At 41.0% G+C, this 24,668-nt stretch overlaps 2 protein-coding genes across 2 annotated transcripts; both read right to left on the bottom strand.

The window, feature by feature from the left end:
- Positions 1-152: 152 nt before the first annotated feature.
- On the bottom strand, positions 153-19,209 carry LOC138583668 (regulator of G-protein signaling 22). The gene is made up of 23 exons (XM_069655620.1): positions 19,188-19,209; positions 19,069-19,097; positions 18,884-18,946; positions 18,575-18,757; positions 18,373-18,458; positions 17,518-17,702; positions 16,773-17,433; positions 16,434-16,595; positions 16,017-16,203; positions 15,467-15,589; positions 15,178-15,279; positions 13,999-14,193; positions 12,987-13,079; positions 12,631-12,821; positions 12,207-12,369; positions 8,137-8,301; positions 6,495-6,563; positions 5,708-5,866; positions 4,472-4,651; positions 4,204-4,380; positions 3,935-4,045; positions 925-1,024; positions 153-268 (listed from the first exon to the last, which is right to left on the bottom strand). Exons 1-23 carry the CDS (start codon positions 19,207-19,209, stop codon positions 153-155), a joined length of 3,522 nt encoding a protein of 1,173 aa, XP_069511721.1.
- An 834-nt stretch (positions 19,210-20,043) lies between these two features.
- fbxo43 (F-box protein 43) lies at positions 20,044-23,128 on the bottom strand. Its single transcript, XM_069657073.1, has 5 exons — positions 22,404-23,128; positions 21,502-22,257; positions 20,920-21,022; positions 20,474-20,674; positions 20,044-20,292 (listed from the first exon to the last, which is right to left on the bottom strand). Exons 1-5 carry the CDS (start codon positions 23,126-23,128, stop codon positions 20,044-20,046), a joined length of 2,034 nt encoding a protein of 677 aa, XP_069513174.1.
- Positions 23,129-24,668: the final 1,540 nt, after the last annotated feature.

Genomic DNA, 24,668 nt, shown 5'->3' on the forward strand with positions numbered 1-24,668 from the left:
ATCCTATCATTGTGCAGTAAGTAAGAAACAAACAGGTTTTAAATTGGCAAACATGAATTCATTTCATGTTTTAGGCTCTGACACTCCTTGCAGTAACACACAAGAGCCAGTAATGTGTGAGCGTCAGATGATTCATGTGTTTACATCTTCTTTCACTCACTGTTGTATCTCTTGCACTGTTTACTCTCCGTCCTGGATGAGCGACGTAAGGGCTGCTGGCGGCTGTTTTTAATGCCTGCTGAGCTGCTGCTGCAGTGAGAGGAGGAGTCTGGAAAGAGACATTTGTTGAGACAGTTTAAAGCAGCTACTTATGGTCAGGTTATTTTAGCCTTAAATAGAGCATACAGATTAATGTTCATACTCCACAAACACCTCCCTCATCAACTGTGTAGACCATATCTGCGCTACATCTACCTTCAGGCCCTTATGTTGAGGTTGTGTTTACCATGCAGATTTCAGTAATGATCTCCATCTGTGGTTAGAACACTATTTCTTCCCTATACCATCAAATTAAAATAAAGTTTGCACTATTCTCCATTTGTGTTTGTCCTCACTCACTATGGGCTTTAACTGATTCCTGTGTTAGCATCACACCTCATTTACATGTCTTGGCAGTATGGGCCCAGACTAACTCCTGCACAGAACACTGACACTTAATGGACAGGCTAAAGTGGCTATTTTGGCTGGAGTTCTACATAAGGAGAAAGTTCTGACCTCCTGAGGGGGTGTGTGTGACTAACTTTGGCTTCAACTGCCAGGTACTATCAGAGCCTAGGAAATGTGGTTTGGATTTTACCGTGGGAACGGCTAAATGTCATTTCACTGTTATGTTTTCCTGCATTTAATCTGTCCAGTAGCAGAGAGCAGTCGTTGCTGGATAGTTTTACTGAGCCCTGGGAAACAAAGGGAGGTGTGTGTGTGTACCTGAGGCTGTGGAGAACGAGGCTTTCAGCTCACTCTGTTTCCTCATCAGCACTTCTTCCCTCTTCAGAGCTGCCATGTACTTTGAGTAGGACCACGACAACTGAGGAAAGATTTGTAGTCAAATCAAATGTGATTAGAAAAATAGTCAAATTAGAGGATCGAGTATCTCCTTCATAGTCTGTGGTTAGAACTGTCGAGGCCCTGATTGTACTGCATGTTGTAATGGAGTTTCATCTCTGCAGTTTTTATTTTATTTTTCTTATATGTTTGTGCTTTAAGATAGTTATCAAAGGAATTAAATTAGGGGCCCTCTTTTTTTTCCAATGTTATTCTTCTTTTTTTCCAGCCAGGGAATCTGCCTTCCCATGCGTGAAAATAAACCAGACTTTGCTCATAGGTCCAGTCCTGTGCCAAACTTCATTAGCTGGCTTTGATGCTTAATTGTTCTGATGGTGGTTCTATAGCAACTGTCTAAAGTTTAAAACTTTGAAAGACTTTGCAGCATTAACCCAAGTGTAGGCCAAATTGAGCACACGCGTGCTCTTACTTGGCAGCAATTCTGAAACCCATCACTGTTTCTTTTTTTTTTTTTCTTTTTTTTTTTAAATTGCAAAACTAATTAAATCTATCTCCTCTCACATTTTTGCTCAGTTTCATTGAACTTACCACACTGCATCTTCAGACTGTTCTACAATAGCCATCGAGACAGATTTTTGATCACAGTTTCACCAATTACTTTACAGTAAACAATCATGTAAACAGCTACTGCAAACTCTTGCTAAATGAATCTACTAAGTGTGAAAAATTAGTAATTTAGATTTTTTTTTCATGTAAACTTTGTAACCATGCAGTAAGAGAGAATCTTTGAACATCATTTTTTTGCATGTGGAGCGATCAATCTTTGTCAACATAAACAACAGACATATCAAGGTTGTACCCAACCACAGCGTCTCCATCAATGACTGTCCAGGCTGACCAGGATTGCACCGAGAACGGTAAGCACAAAGACGGGGGTAATCCTGGTCACATTACGATTAAAAGTATTTGGAGCCCGGACATTGAACTTTTTGCCGTTGAACTCAGGCCATATTATTTGCCCAGGGAGATTTCTCATGCCATTCAGTTGGAACATCCCCCCCCTCTGCCAACCTGACGACGGCGTGTAACATCATCTACTTCGCCATGGCCCGACTACAGACTGATCACCCTATTGCCTTCATTACAATCTTGGGCGACTTCCACCACGTTACCATGGCCAAAACACTGCCCAGCTTCAGACAGTATGTGAGCTGCACAACCAGGGGGGACAGGACCTTGGACTTGCTGTATGCTATTACAGCTCTCTGGATTGTCGACTACCTGACTAGCAGACTACAGTATGTGCGCTTACAACACTGTGTGTCAGACAGAGTAGTCAGCAACGCTGGGGTCTCCCTTCCTCTTCACCCTCTACACAACGGACTTCAACTACAACACAGAGTCCTGCCATCTGCAGACGTTTTCTGATGACTCCGCTGTAGTTGGATGTATCAAAAACGTTGAGGAGGCTGAATACAGGACTGTGGTGTGAAACTTTGTCACATGGTGTGAGCAGAACCATCTCCAGCTCAACGTGGCAAAGACAAAAGAACTGATTGTGGATTTGAGGAGGGCAAAGGCACCCGTGACCCCTGTTTCCATCCAGGGGGTGTGGACATTGTGGAAGACTACAAGTACTTGGGGGTTTACTTGGATAATAAACTGGACTGGGCCAGGAACACTGAAGCCGTCTACAAGAAGGGCCTGAGCCGCCTATACTTCCTGAGGGGGCTGAGGTCCTTTAACATCTGCAGGACGACGCTGAGGATGTTCTATGAGTCTGTGGTGGCAAGTGCAAGGGCAGCAGGCGGAGGGTAGCTGACGCTAACAGACTGAACAAACTGATCCACAAGGCCAGTGACGTTGTGGGGGTGGAGCTGGACTCTCTGGCGGTGGTGTCAGGAGGATGCTGTCCAAGTTACGGGTTATCTTGGACAATGTCTCCCACCCACTCCTTGATGTGCTGGTTAAGCACAGGAGCACGTTCAGTCAAAGACTCATTCCCACGAGATGCACCACAGAGCACCACAGGAAGTCATTCCTGCCGGTGGCCATCAAACACTTTAACTCCTCCCTCTGACTGTCTGACACACAGACATCCACTTTAAACTGTGCACTGAACTGAACTCTTAATGTACATAAGCTGGATAATTGTGCAATAAAACTGTGCAATATGTTGACATAAAATCTGCCTATACTGTTCATTTGTAAATAACTCTTTTTTGAACTCATAACTCCTATTTTGCATTTAGCTTTATTTTTGCGTTTAACTGTATTGTGACATTTATATTTAAATCACCATAGATCCACTTCTCAATTATATTTAATTATATTTAATTCTGGTATTCATATTTAAATCACCAAAGATCCACTCAGAATTTAATCTTTATCTCTTATTTTTATTGTAAATAGAATGCACATATTTGACATTTGTTCTTACTTCTATTTTATGCCATATATTTATCTATGCTTTCTCTGTGATGAAGTACACACAATCTCAGATTTTATTCTTGTTAACTAAATATTTGGTAGTTTGAATTCTGCTTTTCCTTTCCATGGACAGCTGTTATTACAAACCCTGGTGATTGTCTAATTATTTATTTGAAACCATCTCTGTGTCCAACATCCCTCTGGGTAGCTCAACATGTGTACCATGTGCTGTTGGTGGCCAAGGTTGTGAATTCTAACACCTGGTGATGCAAAATGACCATCTTATACTGTACATATCAGGGATTGTACTGTGTTAATTAGAGTCACATGACTTCAAAGGTCATTGATTAAATTGGTCAGGACAATTTTGACAAGCTCTGCTCTAAATGCAGAGCTCGACCCACTGCTGTGCAGTGTTTCTGCTTTCATGTAATACATTCTACACAAACACAAGCTCAACAATTTTTATGTTTCCCCAAAAGGAACATTAAATTTTCCTTACCCACTGTGTGGGAGTTTTTTCAGTTCTGCACTCTTGTTCTTCTGCTACTTCATCTTCATCTTCTGTCTCTTCCTCCTCTCGAAAACTGGACTCTGGCCTCTCCAGCTCTTCCTATACAAAATTGACCAGACTCAATACAGTTAGTTTATACAGTTTTTTCACACTTTCTCTTTCCCAAAACCGTTGCAGTAGCTGTTGAAGTTGTATGATAACATTTTCATCACTGGCTCATCATCCATTATTCCCTGAGTATTTGATTATATCTTCACCTGAGCTCTCCTCTTGGCCTCTTCCTCCTCATCCTCTTTTCTCCTCAGTCGCCGCACTCTGGCTCTGTGTGTAACTCGTTTCTCCTGCAGTAGAGGAAGGAGTTTCTCCTGTCGGATGTTGCTGCTCAACTCTTGAAACTCTGGCCAAAACTTCAGCAATTCACTGAACACTGATGTCTGCATTCACAGGGGAAAACTGGACAGATGCAGCCTACAAACCAAAAAATTACAAAACAATTTAGCACTTCAACAAACACACACACACTACCTGTGCCTCTCTGAAGATGTAAGGACCCAGCTCGTGGCGTTTTTCCAGTATGCGCTGGGCCTGTTCAGGAGGTATGTCAATCTGCAGGGCAGGGGGCATGGAGGAGTTGATAAAACAGTTGATGATGGTGGAGATCTTCTGCTGGATGGTGGCCTCATCACTGTGGGAATGACAGAGGTCCTGCATATAGAAAGACAGGACACATAAATGAGAGACTGGACTTATTTCTAAATTGCCACTGCTCCAGAAAGTGTGGAATATCAGTCCTAGTGATTAGTATTCTAGATATGAAGAGGGATGGTTTTAGAGAATAATATAAGACAGCTACAAGTTAGAAGACCCAAAAACATATTTTTAGCTTCTCACTACCCAATCCATGCAATGGGATCTTACATGAACACTCAATTTCCTGCCAAAGTCACCACATTTTTTTCAATTTCACAAGAGAGATATCTGTATTTATGTTTTCTTTGTATTTTAAGGGCTGTATACTAACTGTATTGAGTCTGGTTTTAAGGGCTGAAAGCATAAAGTTACCATCAGTGACAGGCTTTAAGAGCTTTACTATTTATCCTACCCTCAAAGCTCTCCTGCACATGTTCAACAGAATCCTAGGACGCAATTTAGTGGGGGAAAAGTTGTTTTTTTCATCTGTGAAACAGGTTTTTGAAAAAGTTTTTCTTGGATAACTTCTTAAAGTTATTTTATTTAATCTGGGAAAACAAGACAAAAAAACATGCAGTACTTTGTGGACCGTATGAGGATTAAACAACAAACACTTAAAGCCTCATTTTATTTTTTTTCCCCACCAGCCAAAATGCGTTTTACACCTCTTTTCACAGACGAGAAAAGTAATAATTACAACTCAGAAAAAAATCTCCCAGCAAAATAAATGTCAACCACTTCAAGTTTTTATCACCAGTTTTCACTAATAAACAAAACTGATCAATAACTACAAAACTGATCAAAGAAAAACTTTTTTGGCACATGGCAAAAGTTATTAAGTTGTGCGCAGTAAACTGTGCACTTACACACTGAAGCTCAAACATCCAAGTGTAGAAACAATAAGCTCTATTTAATGTAGGGTGATGAGAGTATTTCTTAGATTGTCTTTCAATGTCATGTTATAGAGTATGGTGGACGGAAAGTGGGATGGAATTCATCAAGGATTTCATACTGTTCAGGTACATCATGCCACCAGCACATTGACTTATAGGTATCTTTTTCTTGTTATACCTTGTATCTCTGCACCTCCAGCCAGAAAAGCAAGTCATTTTCTAAGAAGTCTCCCTTCAGAAAGACAAAGTGCTGGAACTGCACACAAGTAACGGGGTTGAGAAGGATCCGTCGAAACAGGAGAATCTCTTTGGAGGAACTCATCCACAAGCTTTCAGTCTGTAGGCACAAACAGTAGAGGTCTGTTATATGAGCAGTTATGTTTATCCCCTCATAGATAAAGAAAATACATATAACCACATTCTCTTGTACAACTTAATATTGCTCATTTATAAAGCGGTAGCTGTTATGGTACAATGTGTTCCTGAACAACTGCAGCAAATATGATCCCTGACCTGTGAGCTACAGTCTTAGCTCACAGAAAACTGAGATGATGATTCTCCTTTATTGGAAAAAACCTGCTCTTTGCCAAAGATGAGGTAATGATCATTGAGAAGATAATCACAATCATGTATGAAACCCTTCGTGTAATCATCCTGCTTAAAATGTTCATGTTCATGTTTTATATCTGAGTTCTGCTGTGGAGCTGAGATGAGAGGATGGAGAGAACAGAGCCGCATGGAAAACACTCCCAACATTATTAAAGGAAGGTTAGTAATGCTGATGCTTTAATCTTATTTATCCTGGATCCAATTTGGGAAAACCACTGACATTGCCAAAATGGCGTTTGACAAAGCCAGTGCTTCAAGCCAAGTCATGAACTAAATCACACACGCTTTCAAGCCAGGAAATGCCTTTTTTCTCTCCATTCAAAATATCCAAATATCCCAGAGGTTTTTGTCCTTACCTTCCAGGCTTCTCTCCTCATTCGGCACCGTTGGTAGGGCTTTAGTGAGAGCCTGTCTGCTGCTTGGGGCTGCCACACAGAAACACAAACACACACACAGGTCAAAAGTCAGACACTGAGTAAATTACGAGTAACAGAGACATTGAACACCTCTCAAACCTCACTGCTCTGCACTCTGCTTCTCTTTGTCACTGGAAGTAACTGAAGCTCTCTCTCTTACCCTTACCTTCTCTCAGTCTTTATTTTCTCTGATCTTAGAGGGATCTTTGACTATCTGATGGCATTTCCATCACCAACCCCAGTTTTCTCTGTCCTCCACCAGTCTTTTCCACTTATCCACGCAATGTGTAATGCTAAACTACATCTCCTCTCATTACTTAGTGAGAGGATCCATGTGACCAAACCTGGTAAACTTGATCTCATAATGAGGCAGAGCAGCGGAATCTGAGGTTTATGTGTTACCACCTGATGAGGCAACCTGAGAAAGCGGTGGACAGTATCAGCATTTAGTGGTTTCTCACATAGCAGAGCCACTAATGTGCCTCTGACTATGTATCTTTGTCCACTCTCAGACCATTATACAGCAGGGATGAAATGCTACGTGCAATTAATATATTGTATACAAGTCAGAGTTGGCAATTGGCTCCAAGTTCTTAATTCTTTGATCACAAATATAAACAAATGTTACCCCCTGTTAGAAATGATCAAGGGATTTCATATCAAACCATCATAATAAATAGTTTCTCTGAATTTGTCAATTATTCTGCTGAGTAAGTGGGAAAGTGTTATGTACAGAAAGAGACCCATACCAATACTGATTTTAGATTGAAACTTTCACAGAATACCAATATGGTGGCCGATGTTAGTGAATTCTTGAGCTAGAATGAAAATATGCCCTTTTTCTATATCCTTTATCGATTGTCAACCTATGTGACTATTCAAAGGTACTCAGAAGGCTGTTTTTTAGTTTCTTTGTTTGTTTATTTTACATAAATGCAGTTGCCAACATATGTGTGCTCAGCCCATATCTGCAAGTATTATTGGCCAAAGTATGTATATGCTGGTCAGGTTTTAGTTATTAAGCAGCAAATGCTTTTATATATGGTTTGACCAGCTGAAAAAATCCAAACAGTTGTTGATTTTAATCATCAAATCATTGAATGCAAATTGATATACACATAACATTCTCAGGCTCTTGGTTATGTCTGACTTTAACCACTACTAGAGAGTGTTCAGCTGTCACCTCTAGCATTCACTGTTGACACCATAACTGAAGCCTGTCAATTAATTTACTGTGTAAATAATAGGAAAGATACTGTATGCTGTATATGTTGCATACAGTATACATTTGTATAGATTACAATAACAAAATCTATTGTGTTCATTTAATTACTAAGCTTTAGAGAATCTGGTAGGCAGAGTTTATGATTTTTAGACAGAACCAGGCAAGCTCTTTCCCCGGTTTCTAGTCTTTATGCTAAGCTAAGCTGCGGGCTGTGGCCTGAACAGTTAGACACGGGAGTGGTATCAATGGTCTCCTTTCTCTGAGAAAGACCAAAAAGAGCAAATATATATGCACTTTAACTTATATCTGTAAAGACATCCAATTAGTTGCTTTTGTGTTAAGAATCAAGAATTCCACCTTTGGTTGGTGTTTCTGTCGCTCTGTGAACTCTGCTGTGGACAGAAACAGAGGCAGCCATTTTTTCTCAATGTGACACCTGACGATGTCCTGTATCTCCTTAATGACTGGGTTGGAGAGACATTCTAACTTCAGACGCTCCTGTCCACCTGCCAGATGCAGTATCTATACACACGCAAACAGACACATACAGAAAAGACACCGTCAGAGAGATACAGTAGAGGAAGATGGTTGCACGTGTGTTCATTAGATTGATATGGTTGCTAAAGAAAGTTTCTGCTCAGTGGATTTCTATAAAAATGAGGAACATATGAGGAGGTGGGTGAACTGCCCACATTGAAAAACTCCTCTCCTTCCTGACTCCTGCAGTGCTCTACATCATTCCCAGAATCCCTCTGTTCTCTTCATCTCCCCTGTCTGCTTTCTGTCTTCATACATCGATCTAGCCATGTCTCCATATTTATATCTCTTTTATATTTTCTCTCATCTCATTTTGCACGCACAAAGGCATGCATTCACACATACACTCACACACAGGCTTCAGAAATGAGAACCAGTTGTGGCATTGGAGTTTGAGTCAGTAGATGAAAGGAGGCCAATCTGTCGACTGGATGACTGAGTGATTGAAAGAGTGAGGGCCAAAACAGTAAAGCTGTCAGTCTCTCTACGTCGCTCACGCAGACAGGAACCAAGGCAGAGAAGCTAGAGCTGCAGCCAGAGCCAACTCTACAGAGTTATAAGCAATAGAATTGGCATCCACATTCAAATGCAAAGTTATAATAATGTTTTGATGATATTTATGAGATGAGAATGACAAATTACATAAGTCAAGCAAGAGTTGAAGTCATATCAGGAAGTACTGTATGTCTAAAGATGGAAAATGACTTAAATGTGTCCTATAACATTGATTCCTAAGTAGGGTTACTTCTAATTCAGTGTTTCTGCAGTTTCTGGGGTTATTCATATAAAACTGTAAAAACACTCAGCTAATTGTAAAAGAAATGTACTGAAAATACCGAACAATTCCAGAATGTATGAAAACCAACTCGCAAGATATCACAGAACTTAGCTAAAGTATGTCACAAAATTTGGCTGAAACAATTCACACTTGATTAGAGACCGAGCTGAATGTTTTGAATAGATAGCTTAAAGCAATGTTAACAATTAAAGATTAGATAAAAATGATTGATAAAAATAGCTTAGTATCTGATAAAGAGGTAAAATTGTTGATGCTAGCTATAAGCAAAGGAAACCATTGAAATAGTCTGCGCTATCTTAAAGTAATTGATAAAATGTTGAAATAGCTAGACTATATCAGATTAAGAGGTGGACTAGAGTGTTTCAAATTTGAAACAATAAGCTAAACATCATGGCTAATTGGTTTAATTTTCCAGCTTCTGCCACAAGTTGTAGTACAAATGCAGTTGACCAAATTGACATATTAGTTCACCTACAAAAAAATACATTACAAATGACACATTATTTCTGAATATAAGTTCTAAACAAGTTCAAAATTTGTCTAATGAATACATTTGGAAAATGTCAATGCAGGTGTACTTCTGTTTAGCTGACAGGGCTGTTGGATCACCACACAATAAGGCTGGACACTCCATCCGTCCATCATCTCCTGCTTATCTGGGGCCGGGTCGCGGTGGCAGCAGGCTTAGCAAGGTGACACAGATGTCCCTCTCCCTAGCAACGTTTTTCAGTTCGTCCTGGGGGATTCCGAGGCGTTCCCAGGCCAGACAGGATATATAATCCCTCCATCGAGCTCTGGGTCTGCCCCGGGGTCTCCTCCCGGTTGGACGTGCCCAGGAAAACCCACCCAGGAGGCATCCTAACCAGATGTCCGAACCACCTCGCTCCTTTCGATCAAATGAGAATGTCCAGAGCCTTTAGCATCTCAGGGCGAATCTCATCTACACCGACACCTGGCGCCTTGCCACTGAGGAGCTTCTTGACTACCTCAGCAACCTCTGCCATGGATATAGATAAGGCTTCCCCTGGACCTTCAGACTCTGCCTCCTCATCAGAGGACATTTTGGTTGGGTTCCTCAAAGTGTTCCTTCCACAGTCTGACAAAATCCCCCGTCCGGGTCAGCAGTTCTCCATCCCTGCTGAAAACAGCTTGAGCCAATCCCTGCACCCCCTCCTGAGTCGTCTAATGGTTTGCTAAAACTTCTTTGAGACCAACCAAAAGTCCTTCTCCATAGCCTCCCTGAACTCCTCCCACAGCCAAGTTTTTGCTTCTGCAACCACTGAACCTGCAGCCCTTCTGGCCACTCAGTACCTGTCGACTGCGTCTGGAGACCCCTGGGCTAACCAAGTCCGAAAGGCCTCCTTCTTCAGCCTGACGGCTTCCACCAACGGGTTCTAAGGTTGCTGCCATGACAGGCACCAACAGCCTTCTGGCCACAACTCCTTGTAGCCGCTTCTCCAATGGAGGCTTTGAACATGGTCCATTTGGATTCCATGTCCCCAACCTCTCCCGGGATGCAAGAGAAATTCTTCCGGAGGTAGGAGTTGAAAACCTCGCGGACAGGGGACTCCGCCAGACGTTCCCAGCTCACCCTCACTACACGTTTAGGTTTACCAGGTCTGTCCGGCAGCCTTCCTCGCCATCTGATCTCTTCACCTGAGTGTCCAAAACATACGGCCGCAGATCTGATGATACAACCACAAAGTCAAATCCTTGATCTACCGCCTAGGGTGTTCTGGTCCTAGGTAACACTTATGGTAAATGGTAAATGGACTGTACTTATATAGCGCTTTTTCTAGTCTTTGCGACTACTCAAAGTTGCTTTTACACTACATATCACATTCACCCATTCACACAGGCTGCTACGTAAAGTGCCCAACTGTCAATCAGATATCACATTCATACCCATTGGCATCTATGCCACCGGAAGCAATTTGGGGTTCAGTGTCTTGCCCAAGGACACTTCGACATGCAGTCTGAGGGAGCTGGGGATCGAACCTCCGACCTTCCGATTGAAAGACGACCGACTCTACCACTGAGCCACAACATGGTGTTTGTTATGGCCAATCAATGACGAGCACAGAAGTCCAATAACAAGACACCACTCGAGTTCAGATCAGGCAGGCCGTTCCTCCCAATCAGGTAGGCTTCCAGGTTTCTCCATCATTGCCCACATGGCCGTTAAAGTCCCCCAGTAGAACTATGGAGTCCCCAGACGGGACCCCTTGCAGGACCCTGCCCAATGACTCCAAGAAGGCTGCGTACTCTGAACTGCTGTTTGGTGCAGAGGCACAAACCACAGTCAGAGCCTTCCGCAACTTACCTTCTCGTTCACCGGGGAAAACTCAAACAAGCAGTCTGGGCTTAGTCTGGTCCCTCCCCTGGGACCAATTTGCCTTGGGAGACCCTACCAGGGGCTAGTGCCCCGGACAACACAGCCCCCAGGTTCACAGGGACACGCAAACCCCTCCACCACGTTAAGGTGGCGATTCATGGAGGGGGCTGGACACTCCTGTCCTATAAAAGATATAAAACATAAAACACTCTTTTCTCCGACAATTACTGCGGAGCAACCATCGTAGGCTTACTGCTCTGTGTCCTATCTAGTCATCCAAACTCTATGCAGCATGCCTTCCGCAGTAATCCTAGAATCCAGAAACCTAATCTCAGACAGTAAATGTCAGAAGAGACTTCATCCTTCTGCCATTGTTACTGGGCTGATCTTCCTCGTCTGTCTGGATGAAAACCACACTCTTCTCTTCTTCTTGTTTTAATTCTAACCATGCCCTCTTATTCCCAGTGTCACCCTGCTGTCAGAGCTGTCAGTAAAAAGTCTCCTGGATGCCAAAGAAGGGAGATTGGAAATTGTGTGAGAGCAACAGCAGCCTCTGTTTATTAAATCTGGATGTTGAGCCACAGCTGGAGCTCTCATCTCGGGTTTTTGATGTCATGGACACCATGTTTCCGCCCCTACCTCTCAAAAACTCACTCAGGAAGTTCAAAATAATTTAAGAGTTTTCAAGACACCAAAATGGATATTTTTGCCAATGAAACTGGACATATTGCTTTTTGAATGGTGTGATTGACATACATCATTCTGTTGTTCTGTTGTGGCTGGGCTGTCAGAGCCAAAGAAGTACTTCCCGTTGAGGTATTTGGTTGCAATATGGGACGACCTCTCCTGTCTGACAGCCTTATCCTTCTGAGGAGTCCTCTTGTACTGCTCAAGATCCAACCAGCACGTCAGATGGATACTGAACAGAAACACAGATGTTGTTACCAAGCATGTTTTTTTTTGCATAGACTTCAGTGCATTGTATACATTTTGGGTTTTTTTTCTGTTTCTTGCATTGTTCATGTGCATTTTAATACTGCTGCATTTCAGTTTTATGAGTCAGTCTTATTATTGCACCAGGAATAATGAGATACTATAAACCTATTGTATATGGATTAAGTAAAGAGGGGGAAATAAGTCTTAACAAAAGTCTGATGTGAAAACTGGTTTTATAGCTCACCTGGCACTCTGATTCTGTAGGAAGGACATAAAGAACCCAATCTCATGGCGGTGATGAAGTAAAGAACCTAGATGGTAACATTTGTAATTTGGAGACACTCTTGACCAAGAGTCCGGTGCCCCAGGACCCTTTGAGAAGGGAGTACAGGGATTCAGAGGAGAGGGAGATAGCATGGACCCACACTGCTCCACCTGTAGAGGAAATGCAGCAGCACAGAGAGAATGATAATAATGATTGAGATGGAGAGGTGGAGAGATTTTTACGTGTTTACACCAGCTGTTTTATGTGGGCATGTGTGTTTATTAACTGAGCAGCAACATTTTAGAAATGTGTGTAACACATGGATGCCGGCATACCTGAATGAGTCGACGTTGTGATTCTTTGTAAAGCCTTTGGAGTTCCTTGTACTCCTGACTGTCAACACAGCGCACCTCCTTCTGCAAGCACACCTGAAGCAAAAACATTCTTCACAGGTTCTTAATTCTAAGAACGAGCAGCTTTTCCTGGTCTTCTTCCGTAATATCAAATTAATTATTTCACTGTTGACTGTTGGTCAGACAAAACAAGACATTTAATGATGCACCTTGAACTCTAAGACATTGTGATGGGCATTGTTATTGTTTACTACTACTACTTTTGCCAGGTGGTTCAAAGTACATTTTGACCAGTAACATTGAACAGTAAGTAACAGAAAAAAAATCAAGGTTCTGTGGGTCTAGAAGAATCTATCCATTAAAACGTAATTATTTTGTGTCTACATTGATGATCACTAATAATGTTTTTTTTCAAAATCTGTTTTTGATTACACCTCTGACAAATTGTCAAGAATTGTCACCACATTTGGTACAGGACATCTTTGGGCCAAGACAGACACCTTTTTGTATTTGTTTTTCCATTACAGTTTTTCTAAGTTTCCCAAGGCTAATATTACAAAAAATGTAATATATACTTAATGCTTTGTGTTTTTGCAATCTCAACTGATGGACATGTGTAGATATGTCTTAGGGACCATGACAGATTAAGTGCCAATTGACCAAAAGGTAGCCCTGTAGCAGCTTCACCCTACTATGAAGGATTTTTGTCTATTATCTCTATTTAGGTCTGTTAGCTGCATATCTAGCACATAAAAGCATTCATCTGATCAGCTTTACACTTGGTTGGTGTATTGAACCCAGAAAGCGTTGTGACGAATGAGATGAGCAGATGAGCAATCAAGCAACTCCGCGCTTATAATGGGCACTAGTATGCCTTAAGAAAATCTTTGTAATCAGAAAAGTCTGTGCCAGCTAAGCTGTAGACTTACTAAAGTAAATCCACCTCCTCACAATAAAAGCTAAGTTAATAAAGCTGCTGATGTACTACAGTTACCTTCTGGAAGGACTCTTTGTCTCTGCTGACCAACAGTGTCCATGGCTCAAGCAGGATGTTCAGTGCGTGTTCCTCAACCTTGTCAAATAGCTCCTCATAAGCGGGCATCATTTGGTTGTAAACCTCCTTTCTGGTCTCCTCATCAACACCAATGCTCCTCCTGGCAGAGCTGAAGAGATAGGTGGAGTAAAGTAGCTAAGAGAAGAGAAGAAAAGAAAAGAACAGAGAAGGAAAGAAAAAAGAAGAGATCATAAAAGTGTCATCACTTCAGAAACATTTGCCTCAAAACCACCATCACTTCCATCATCACCATTGTTCAATGCTCTCATACACTATATTCACTATCTTTCATCACTGCTGCCATCACACCACATTAATGTCATTCATTTAACCTTCTTGGCAACAGCACTATAAAACAAATAATCTAAATGTCATTCCTTTGGTGAACTAAAAGTTAACTTAAGGAAAATAGATTTTACTGTGAGATTTTCTGGACCGTATCGTTCAGCTTTGCACCCTGGTCCAGCTGAAGTCAGACTGGGTGGTTCTGGGTGACTGGACTGGCGCAGAGCTGGGGGGGTCTGACTCACTTGGTTTTTATGGGCGTTTAAATCTCTCCACTTAGTGAAGGGTCAAGAAGGCAGAGAGGAGAACAGAAGCAGCAGGCCAAGAGAGCAAGCAAACAAGAGCAGCTATGTGTGTGTAAGAGGGAGGGTAACTCAATCTCTGTTAAATTGTCTTTTAATAATTTTGTACGACCTAACTGGTTGCTTTCTGTACATATTTTCGAACATTTGTTTTCTGATAATTTAGATGATTTTCCCTTACAACCTTACATGAGGCCTCTTCTCTCTCTGGGTGTTATATTACTCTGGATGAAGCTTCTTAATTAATTGCAAATTAAATTAGCTATATTAGCTTACATTTTCCAGAGAAATATGAATAACACAACTGAACATATTGTTTATTACTCAGAATTTGTTTTGACTTTAATTTGATTTTTCTGATATTATTGACATACTTAAGCTTCTAAATTGCAGGGTTGGTCTCCACCCAACATTTGACCTACACACGTGCAGTGCACCTACAGTGTTTAAACCAGACCACTTTACTTTGTAATTGAGAGGAATTAATGAACTGTATGTTAAGCAAAACAACATGGGTCTTTTATGTGCTGACCTGTGCCTCTCTCTGTACTCTGTAGGGATCCAGTCCATCTGGACAGAACAGCTCATGGTATTGCTGCAGGTCAGTCCAAAAGTTAACTGCATTCTCCCACAACTATAAAAAAAAAAAGGAGCAGACTCAACTATATGGACTGATGTCACATCAAATGTAAAAAAGCTTATACTTTGTTTCAGATAAAAGATCACGATGAAAGTTACATTAACATCTGCAATCATGATTAAATGTGATGCACTATACAGAAAAAAGGGCAAAAATCTTGTTGCTGTTAATGCTGTTGTACCTGGTTTCCAGATAGTTCACAGAAGTTTGTGAAGTATAAACCAGCCCACGATTCAACATAAAGAGCCTGTAGCATCTTTCCCATTATTCTGCTGCTCAGTAACTGACTTCTGCTGGAATACAACTGATGAAGTATATACATACATAAATACATAGAAGAGAAAACAAATTATACAAAAATAACTCAAAACTGGGACAGGAACTAAGGATTATTTTCATTGTTGCCTTGTTATTGCCAATTTGAGCAACTTCAATGAGCTATAATAGAGAAAAATGCCCCTTATTAATTAATTTTGCTTTAATCATCCAACAAACAATCCAAAATTCAGGTACGCTCAATTTTAGTGAAAAATAAAACTGAAATTTAGCAAATCATCAAATGAAAAGCTGGAAATTAATGTTTGGCTTTTATTTTATAAAACTGCCAGGTACTTATCCCACATGCCATCATTGACAGTCCAAGGTGAACAACAGTAAGATCTCTATAGCCACTGGTCTCCATGAAGAATTTATTTTACGCTCAAAGTGGTGTCATATCTTAATGGTCCTACCTGTGTATGGACAGGTAGGGGAGACTGGGGCAGGGGGGAGTCAAGGCAGATGAGAGGCAGGGTCAAACAACCAAGGTGGGGCTGTTTGCCAGAGAGAGGGCTTTTACATAACTCAGTCCACTTTCCTACACAAGGGAAGCCATCATGGTCTTTCTGGACACACTGGGATGTCCAGAACCTAGGAACCCTGTGGAGGAAGGGAACAGACAAGGATTGTATACAAATCCTAACAAAAGGCAAAATTACTGAACAGCTTGTGCTATATCCAGCATATGCAGCTTCTAAGCCCTTTGGAAGGTGCTGAACTATTATAAGTGAACATACCATGGACACTCTAAACAGACACTGCACATACTTATTCCTATATAAATACCTTATGGTTTGCATAACTTGAATACTGTGAACTGTGAATCTCACCAGTAGTAGAGCAGGGACTCATTAAGGAAAGGCTGAATTGAACGCAGTTTCCTCTCCGTCCAGCAGGGGGAGGTAGACAGCCCCAATCTGGCAAGCAGCTCCACATTCAGACTACTCTGGCTACTGCTAAGCAGGTAGCAGCTCCTCATTAAGACCAGATACCTAATCAAAATACCACATTATATTACATCTGATCCTTCTATCAGATGTATCATACATCTCCAAAAGACAAAAGTAGTTTTTTTCATAGCTGCAGTTAAACAAAATATGTTAGCTTTTCAGTAAACACCAACTTAAATTTGATCAGAGAAACAATCTTTCCGTGGTTGTAATGTGTACCTGTTCTTCCGCTCTTTGTTCTGTGTAGCTTTCAGTCTCTCTATATCCATCCAGAGATTAAGTAGCTTCTCTCCAGGCGTTCCTTGCAAAAACTCCTTGAACTCATCCAAGCCTGGTCTAGTGCCATGGCAACAGGGACCATGGCAACAAATATCAAGGACATTTTCCTGGTCTGTGCCCCAACTTCCCACTTCACAATTTTTCTTAAGCCATTCTGTCTTTTCATTCTCTCCACTCTCCCCTTTGCCCTCTTGAACTTTCTCTTTCTTACCCTCCAATCTTTTTCTTCCCCTGTCGAGCCAATGCTGGCAAACTTTACATTCACAGGACCTGTCTGTGCTGCTACAATTTGTCTGTTCTCCTGACCTCCTGAGAGAGTCAGAAGTGTTTGTTTGGCTCTGACCATTGATAACATGCAGTGCATTGTTTAGCACCTGTTGAACCACTTCAGCAGCCAGGTACTCCAGTTGTTGTTCAGAAGAGTTATTACAGTACTGTAAGCTACGTTTAAGTTTGAAGGAGGAGGACAAAGAAGAAAAGGCACATAGGTTCTCTGGCTCACAAAAGCTGGAGAAACATCTGGATGACTGAGTGCTTTTGGTGTTGAAAATTTTTTTTTGTTCAGATGGTAGACACGTAATGTTGTCCATCCTCACAGATGCTGAACAACAAAGAAAGAGAGAGCATAAGTATCCTTATCTACATGACTACCCCAATCACATAGAAAAAACACACAAGTTTATACCTTGTTTAGCTGAAATGCTCTCTTGAGAACATGAGCATGTTGGGGCTTTCAGAGAGCTGTTATTTTCCAGGTCAAATTGGGCTCGAAAACGCTGTTGTTGGGTGGACAGTGTTGTGTGACCTGAGTATTCTTTCCTCCTCTGGATACAGAGGTTTGGTTCCCACTGAAACAACAGCTTGGCAAGTCTAAGAAAAACAGTAAATGCTGATACATTACCAGTCCCAAAAGCAGGTGTTTATGTAAAGCATCAATTTTATGGTAAAAGGAATTAACAAACTACATTATTGTTGTTTCTGTATAAATGCTTCTATGTGTAGTTTGCAATCTTATCTTATCTGTACAGGTATCGATCTGACGCACAAGGAAGCAGCCCGAATAAAGCACACAAAGAGGGCAACAGTTTTAAATACACTCACAAGTATTCGTACCAACTACACGAAAACCATAGTGCACTGCGTTATGGGCCAACACTCCATAATCAGGGTCAAAAGTATTATTAAAATAGTGAAGGTCATACTGTCATTAAAACTTATTGAAGCAACCAATCTTTAAAATCTAGGTTTGGAAGCACACACTTTACAGGCCGTGACAGGAAAGTAAGTAAATGCAGAAAGAAAATACATGAGCTTTCACACACACTCTAGAACTGATAATAGCTGACATGAGAATGAGTAACACTGAACAAAAGTTTTGTAACATTATAGTATCATGTTCTAGTAATAGCATGATGTAAGCAACATAAAATGATCTAAATCAATACAATCCACAATCGAATCAATACAGATAATAGGAGGTAAAGAACATTTGTTTTGTATGTATAGGAGGTCAAACCAAATGGCTCAGCACTTGAAATACCTGTATTCACTGTAGCATTCACTTTGAAGGAAAAGGGGCAATCTTTCTGTCAGGATCCACTGAATTCCTTGCTCTCTGTCCAGGCACTACACAGGGCAGAGAGACAGATTCCTCTTAACTACAGAATTAGACTTCTGCTGACTCCCTAAACCTAGTATATACACCTATTGAAGTCCCTCTACAGGAATTATTGACTACTCACACAGACAGTGTAATGGTTGTCTACAGAAGGGGTTCGGGCCAGTGCTGTGGGGTCACCAGTAAGAAGTTGTGATCTGCTGCGGTAAAGGTCTGTTCTGATTCTTCTGGACACAAATTCAGCAGCCCCACTTACCACCTCAAACAGCCCAGTCTCCTGATTGTACCGCAAAGTCTCTGGGAAAGACTGAAGAGAGATATAAAGGTATACAAGAGGTGTAAATATTTAATGTCCCTTCGGGGATTAATAAAGTACTCTATCTATAGGTATTTGTCAAAGAGGTGCTACATCTCTACATTAGGACTACTTTACCGGCAATCTTAAGAAAGCATTGAAGTAGTGAGTCAATAAATCATCAGAGGCCAGAGTGTTTTCCTGCAAGGAGACGAGCAATAACACTCAACAATTCTCAGGAACATCCACCAAAAACGACACAGTACGTAACTGCTGTTACAGATTGAAAAACATATTGAAGGTAAATAAAAACTTATACTCACAAAACTGTCAGCAGTAAGATGAGTAGACTCTTAACATAAAGAAAAAATTCAGTTAACAAAGAAACAAAAAAAGTTCCAACAAAACTATTTGCAAATGTCTTGTAAATTGCTGATCCTACCTGTTGACATCACTCCAAACATTGTTCCCCACAAGAATAAAATGCCCTTACAGTATTTTCAAACTGGCTGCCATTCGAACATTTGGCCAGCCACAAACCTCTCAATGTAATTACACACTGGAGGTTGCTATGGAAGTGAAGTCTCTTTCAAAACAAAGGGGGCGGTAAAAGTTTAACTAGGGTAGACCAGAGAGAAACATTAACAGGTTTGTTTTTTCTTGCTGTTTGGGAACCAAAATTTTCTTAATTTCTTTTTTGTTCACATGATTAAAAAAAAAATTCACCAACCAAGCTAATTTATCTGGAGGAGTAAGAAAACAAAGTCAATCATAAATGCTCGAGTTAAGACAAGGTGAGGTCATACCACTAGATGGCACCACACACTGACAAATTCATGTGTACACATGACATTGGAGATAGTCTGAAGGGGACCAATTATTTCAACAATGGAATACAAGTGACACAAAGGTTAAAAAAAGAAAAATAAATTTATTTTAAACAGCTTTGAAAACACATTGGTAAAAGTTGATGATCTCAAAGAACTCCCAAAAAACACTTAAAGTACAGTTGATCAACTTGCATGAAAAAGAGTAGCATCAGTAAAATGTATCCATTGTATTGCTGAGACATCCTTCACATTCATAATTAAAAACAGTAAGAACTGGGTTTGAAATAAAGAGAATACAGTAAATAGACAGGCACAAAGACACATCGATAAGTACAGAACTTGCTCTCATGTACTGGCTCCAAATAAGTTTCCGCGTTGCTACAACTTGCCTGTCTAATGGTAAATTAGACAAGAAAAAAATGCTAAAGTGATTCTGGCATTTCAAACAGGAATTCATTCACTTTCTGCTTATAATCTCCTAACATTTCGCTTGCTCTGAGCACTTCCTGGAAGTAGTATGTCCTTCTTGCGACGGCCTACAGACTGGATGTCACATTCTTTAGAGCCGTGGAAAGCATACAAGCAGGCTGTGCAAAACTGAAAACCACAGTCTGGGCTGCTGCACACGCCCTCCCCTTTCACTGAATGACACCTTGCGGGATGTTGACATCTTGGGCAAGGCTTGAGGCACTCATCGTTGAACAGCGTTTTGGCAACCTGAAAGGAAGAGTATGATATAAAATTACTATGCTGACCAGGGATTTAATTTTTAATGGACAAATTAGAAGTCCTGCACAGAACAACAATCCATATGACATTTTAAACAAATATTACATATAATATATACATATACATAATTTATACGATGAAAATCAAGTGGTATAGTTTTAAACCTCACTTCAAGAAATTTCTCCCGTTTGCTGCTGCTGCTTCCGCCTGACTTCAAGGCACTGTGCTGCAATGGGGTTAATGTGCTAATTCCTGACTGTGGGGTGCAGAAGCTTGAAGTCCTGGACTGGGCCTGAACCGTCTTGAGGGCCGATCTCTTAATCAGAGTGAGTCTGGTCTCTGCGTCAGGGACATAGACAGCCCCACCAAGCTAAAAGATGACATGATGACAATGAAACATTCAAATGTTACTTTACATTTAATCACATTGGAAAAAAACCTGAAACACTGATGACCACACACCCATGTCAAAGCACGTTTTTTCCTTTGACATTAGATAGAAAATGTCTGCTTGAGACAGATATCAATGGCCATAGTGCCCCATTCAATGCCTATATAATTAAATCACTCCTTTAATTATAATTGACCAGCCAATAACAGTGGCAAATCTCCTACCTCAATAGCAGCCTCCACCTTACTTAGGTGGTTTCCTCTCTTAAAACTGGATTGCTTGTCTTGTTGGATGATTTCATTCCAGCTCTTGCATACCTGACCACACCTGCCAAACACAAACAAATACAGACTAATATTTTCTGCCCTCAGTGCATCTTAAATTCTTTGTTCTTGATTGTTCATCATGCCTGATGTTTTGAGCAATCAACATAAGTTACAAAAATCTAAACTTTTCAGACAAAACTTTTGTTTTCCAAATTGAACAATTGCTTTCTTTAATTTTAATAGTTGCATAAAAAATTATTTACAGTTCTGTAATGTCCTGTACGTTGATCTTAGCTAAGCAAGCTTTATGAGTTACACAGGATTCTGTAAAGAACATAATATTCATATACGTATTTTTAAGTTAATGCCGTCATCACAACTCCTAATCCCAGGTGATTAATGACAAATTGGCAATCTACCTACTTTGAAGTCATAGAGCTTGAAGAGTCATAGACTAGATGCTACGAATGAATACGAAAGTAAATATGTTTTTACTTTATATAAACAGTAATAACAGCTCATTTCAAAAGAACTCCTCACCTGTAGATGCTCTCAGAGGAGAGATGGCTGAGTATGACAGCCAGAATGTGCCATAGGTTCCTCTTCTTCAGTTCTGTGAGTATGTCGACTTTTCCCAGGCCCATCTTCCTACCGATCAGCCCTGCCAATGGCATGGTGGTTCTGAACGTCACCAGGGTCTCAGCCAGTGCTGCTGTGGACTTCAGCTGCTCCCTCAAGCTTGGACTTTGTCTGACAAACATTTGGGCATTCTGCTGGCACATAGCATGAACCAGTTGCAATGCTGGTGTCATAGAGAGATTGACTGGGGTTGTCGAGAGAGGAGTTACATCTTGATTGGCCGGAGCTGTGCTTAAAGGTGTCATGTTTTCTGGCTTGGTTGTGGTTGCTCTTAGTGGGGTGGCATAGTCTTGTTTTGTAGAGGCCAAACAATCAGAGGTCATGCTTTTGCCATGTTTAACAGAAACCCCGCTGAGAGGGGTGGCATCATCAGCAAAAACCTCATCTACTTTAGAACGGCTGTGGCGCTGATAAGCATGTTCATGCTTTCTGTCGGTTAGGTCTTCCTCTGACTGAGAGCCCCCTTCTTTAAGTGTAGAAAGCCTGTGCTGACGCTGCAAACGAGAGCGCCGCTTTGTCTCTGCCAGATTTGGAGTTTCACAGTTTCCTCTGAAGTTAGATAGCAGCAGCTCCTGGAATGAGCCATCATGGTCCACCAAGGAGTCTTGAGATTTATCAAGGGTCAGAGAACCAAAACCACTGTCTTCACACACAGACCTGTTCCAGGGTTAAAAAGGGGTTAACACAGGCACGTTTCTGATTAACACAAAAAAAACATTCCATTATTAAATTGCTTCTTTAAGTGAGCAGCTGGAAAGATGTAACTCATAGTTTAGAAAATCATGTGTGAAAAAAGCACGTACCTCATGTATTTGGGTGTATGTGTTGAAGATGGTGTGAACAAAACACTTGAGCTGTCATAGAGGTTGTTTGCCACCCCGCTGATTGGTGATTGAGAGCTTTTCTTAGATGAGGATGGAAGGAATGTTCTCAAGCATGGAGTCTCAATATTAATTTGATCAGAGGCAGAAATGTTCTCAATCTCAAAACTTGGAAGGGGATCAGAGTTTTGTTTTCCATCTTCACGCGTTGAGGTCCTCACCTGTGTGAAGAGGAGACGGCGTTTCCTACCAGATAGCGGCAGGTCCTGCTCTAAAGTGCTTGATGCCAAACCCACCGTTACAGTGTCTAAAGGGTCAAATGATGCACTGAGCCAATGTTCAGACCGTCCATTCCTTCTAGGGCATGGTGATATTGTGTTTTCACTTTTGACATCTGCGGTGGGTCTGCGCAGTAGAAGTCTGTGTCGCAAAGAGGAATCTCTTTTAGGAGTTTCACACCAGGTCACTACTGATTGCCTCTGCGTTGCCCTGGATTCTTTGCGCAAATATCTGACAGGTTCCCTGGTCCTGAGGTTTTCTTTAGGTGTTTCGTTGAATTCACTTGGTGACAAAGTCCTGGAGTCACCACCACTTACGCTCGTTGGGCTGTGGAATAAACCAGAGTATCCACTGTCTAAGCAGTCATCATAACAGTGCTGACCTTTGAAGGTCTCGGGGTAGATGTTCGATTCAGGAGTACACTCCATTTTTCTCCTGCTGAAAGGTCGTTTGGTCCCAAACACAGTGTTCAACAAGTGAAAATGATGTCGACTGACCTGTAGAAAACAGAAAGTAGCAAGTCAAAGTACTCAGAAACAACTAAAAAAAATTAAATGCTTGAGGTCAAATGCAAGATTACTACTTGGTCAAATTACCTAAAAAATATAGCTAAAATGCTTAACTAACCAAAAGTGTTGGATAGCTTGCAAGATGAGCCAAGTAATAAAACAAAACGTTTTAGTTGTGTTCAGAATATATATTATAGGTAGAAATTTGTCAAACACAATTGGACAAAGAAAGCTGATTCAACACCAAACATTAACAGCTGTTTCGTCAGCGTTGCTATGAGAGCTTGTGTTGTAGATTTAAATCCCCCATCACGTGCTCCCTCCCGCTATAAAGTATGCTATAGCCGCCAGAGCGAACAAACGACACCAACTAACACTGCCGTCGTGGACCCCGGGGATATACAACAGGGTCAACAAGGGGGTGTGCCGATTAAAGACTTTTTCTTCCAAACAATGGTTCACGTTTGAAAAATAAGATAACGGTAAATTAATTGGCTATCACTTAAGTTATGTCCGCGTCCCCTGACAAGGAGGCCAAAAAATGATTACGTTTTCTGTGTACAAATAACGTTGTACAATTACACCTGAAAATGGATGTGAAATTTGTATTGTACGCGTTAAGATGCATTCAAAGTTAAGCTGTCTTTATTTTACATAACGTTAAAAAACAAATGCAGGACTGCCTCGTTAGCAACAGATATCCTTGATATTGCAATTAGCATGATGTGAAACACCTGTGGCATATGCGGGAGTAGACTCTTGAATTGAGGCATTGATAAATTAATAATCTCAGTGCATATTGTTACATACGAGTTATCACCGTAACGTTAGCTTACGCAAACACAACCACTTCAAGGTAGTAGCTTGTCGACATTTTAAGCATAAACCAATGAATTTGAATAAAACATTGCTTACTTCTGGATAAAACTGGGCTAACTTGAATGCAAGTGTCGTTGATCCCTCTAGCACAGTTCTGAGCCTCAGTTGGCACTCCTCTTCGTTGTTTCTGTTTGCTTACCTACATGTTCATCCACAGGCGACAGTCACGTTTTCAAATTTGGAGCCTACTGTTGACTATGTCACATGTTTCCGCTCTGGCGCGCGACCTCCTTCCGTTTGTAGTTACCATAGCAACAGACCTTTCTTTGCCGAAGCGAGTTTGGCCACACAACAGCAGGTAAAATTGTTCCGTTAAGTTAAATAGCTTTTAGTTCACTTTAGATTAACACGGACATTTCCTAAACGAAGATTCAGTTGAGCCAAAACGATAATTTCTCGAATACGAACATATAACATATAACTCGTCATATTCTGTAGCGCCACACAATCTCAATTAAGAAGAATGTTGGGTTATTGAACCGTTGCCAGCTAGCCAAACGCATTACCGCTATAGTAATTATTTAGCCTATAGTAACATGACATTAATGGAATAACATGTAATCTGCAATTATTTCCAGGC

Source organism: Semicossyphus pulcher, unplaced genomic scaffold (assembly GCF_022749685.1).
Source record: "Semicossyphus pulcher isolate SPU_LCO1_2020_fin unplaced genomic scaffold, fSemPul1.0.p SCAF_9, whole genome shotgun sequence".
Classification (NCBI taxonomy): domain Eukaryota; kingdom Metazoa; phylum Chordata; class Actinopteri; order Labriformes; family Labridae; genus Semicossyphus; species Semicossyphus pulcher.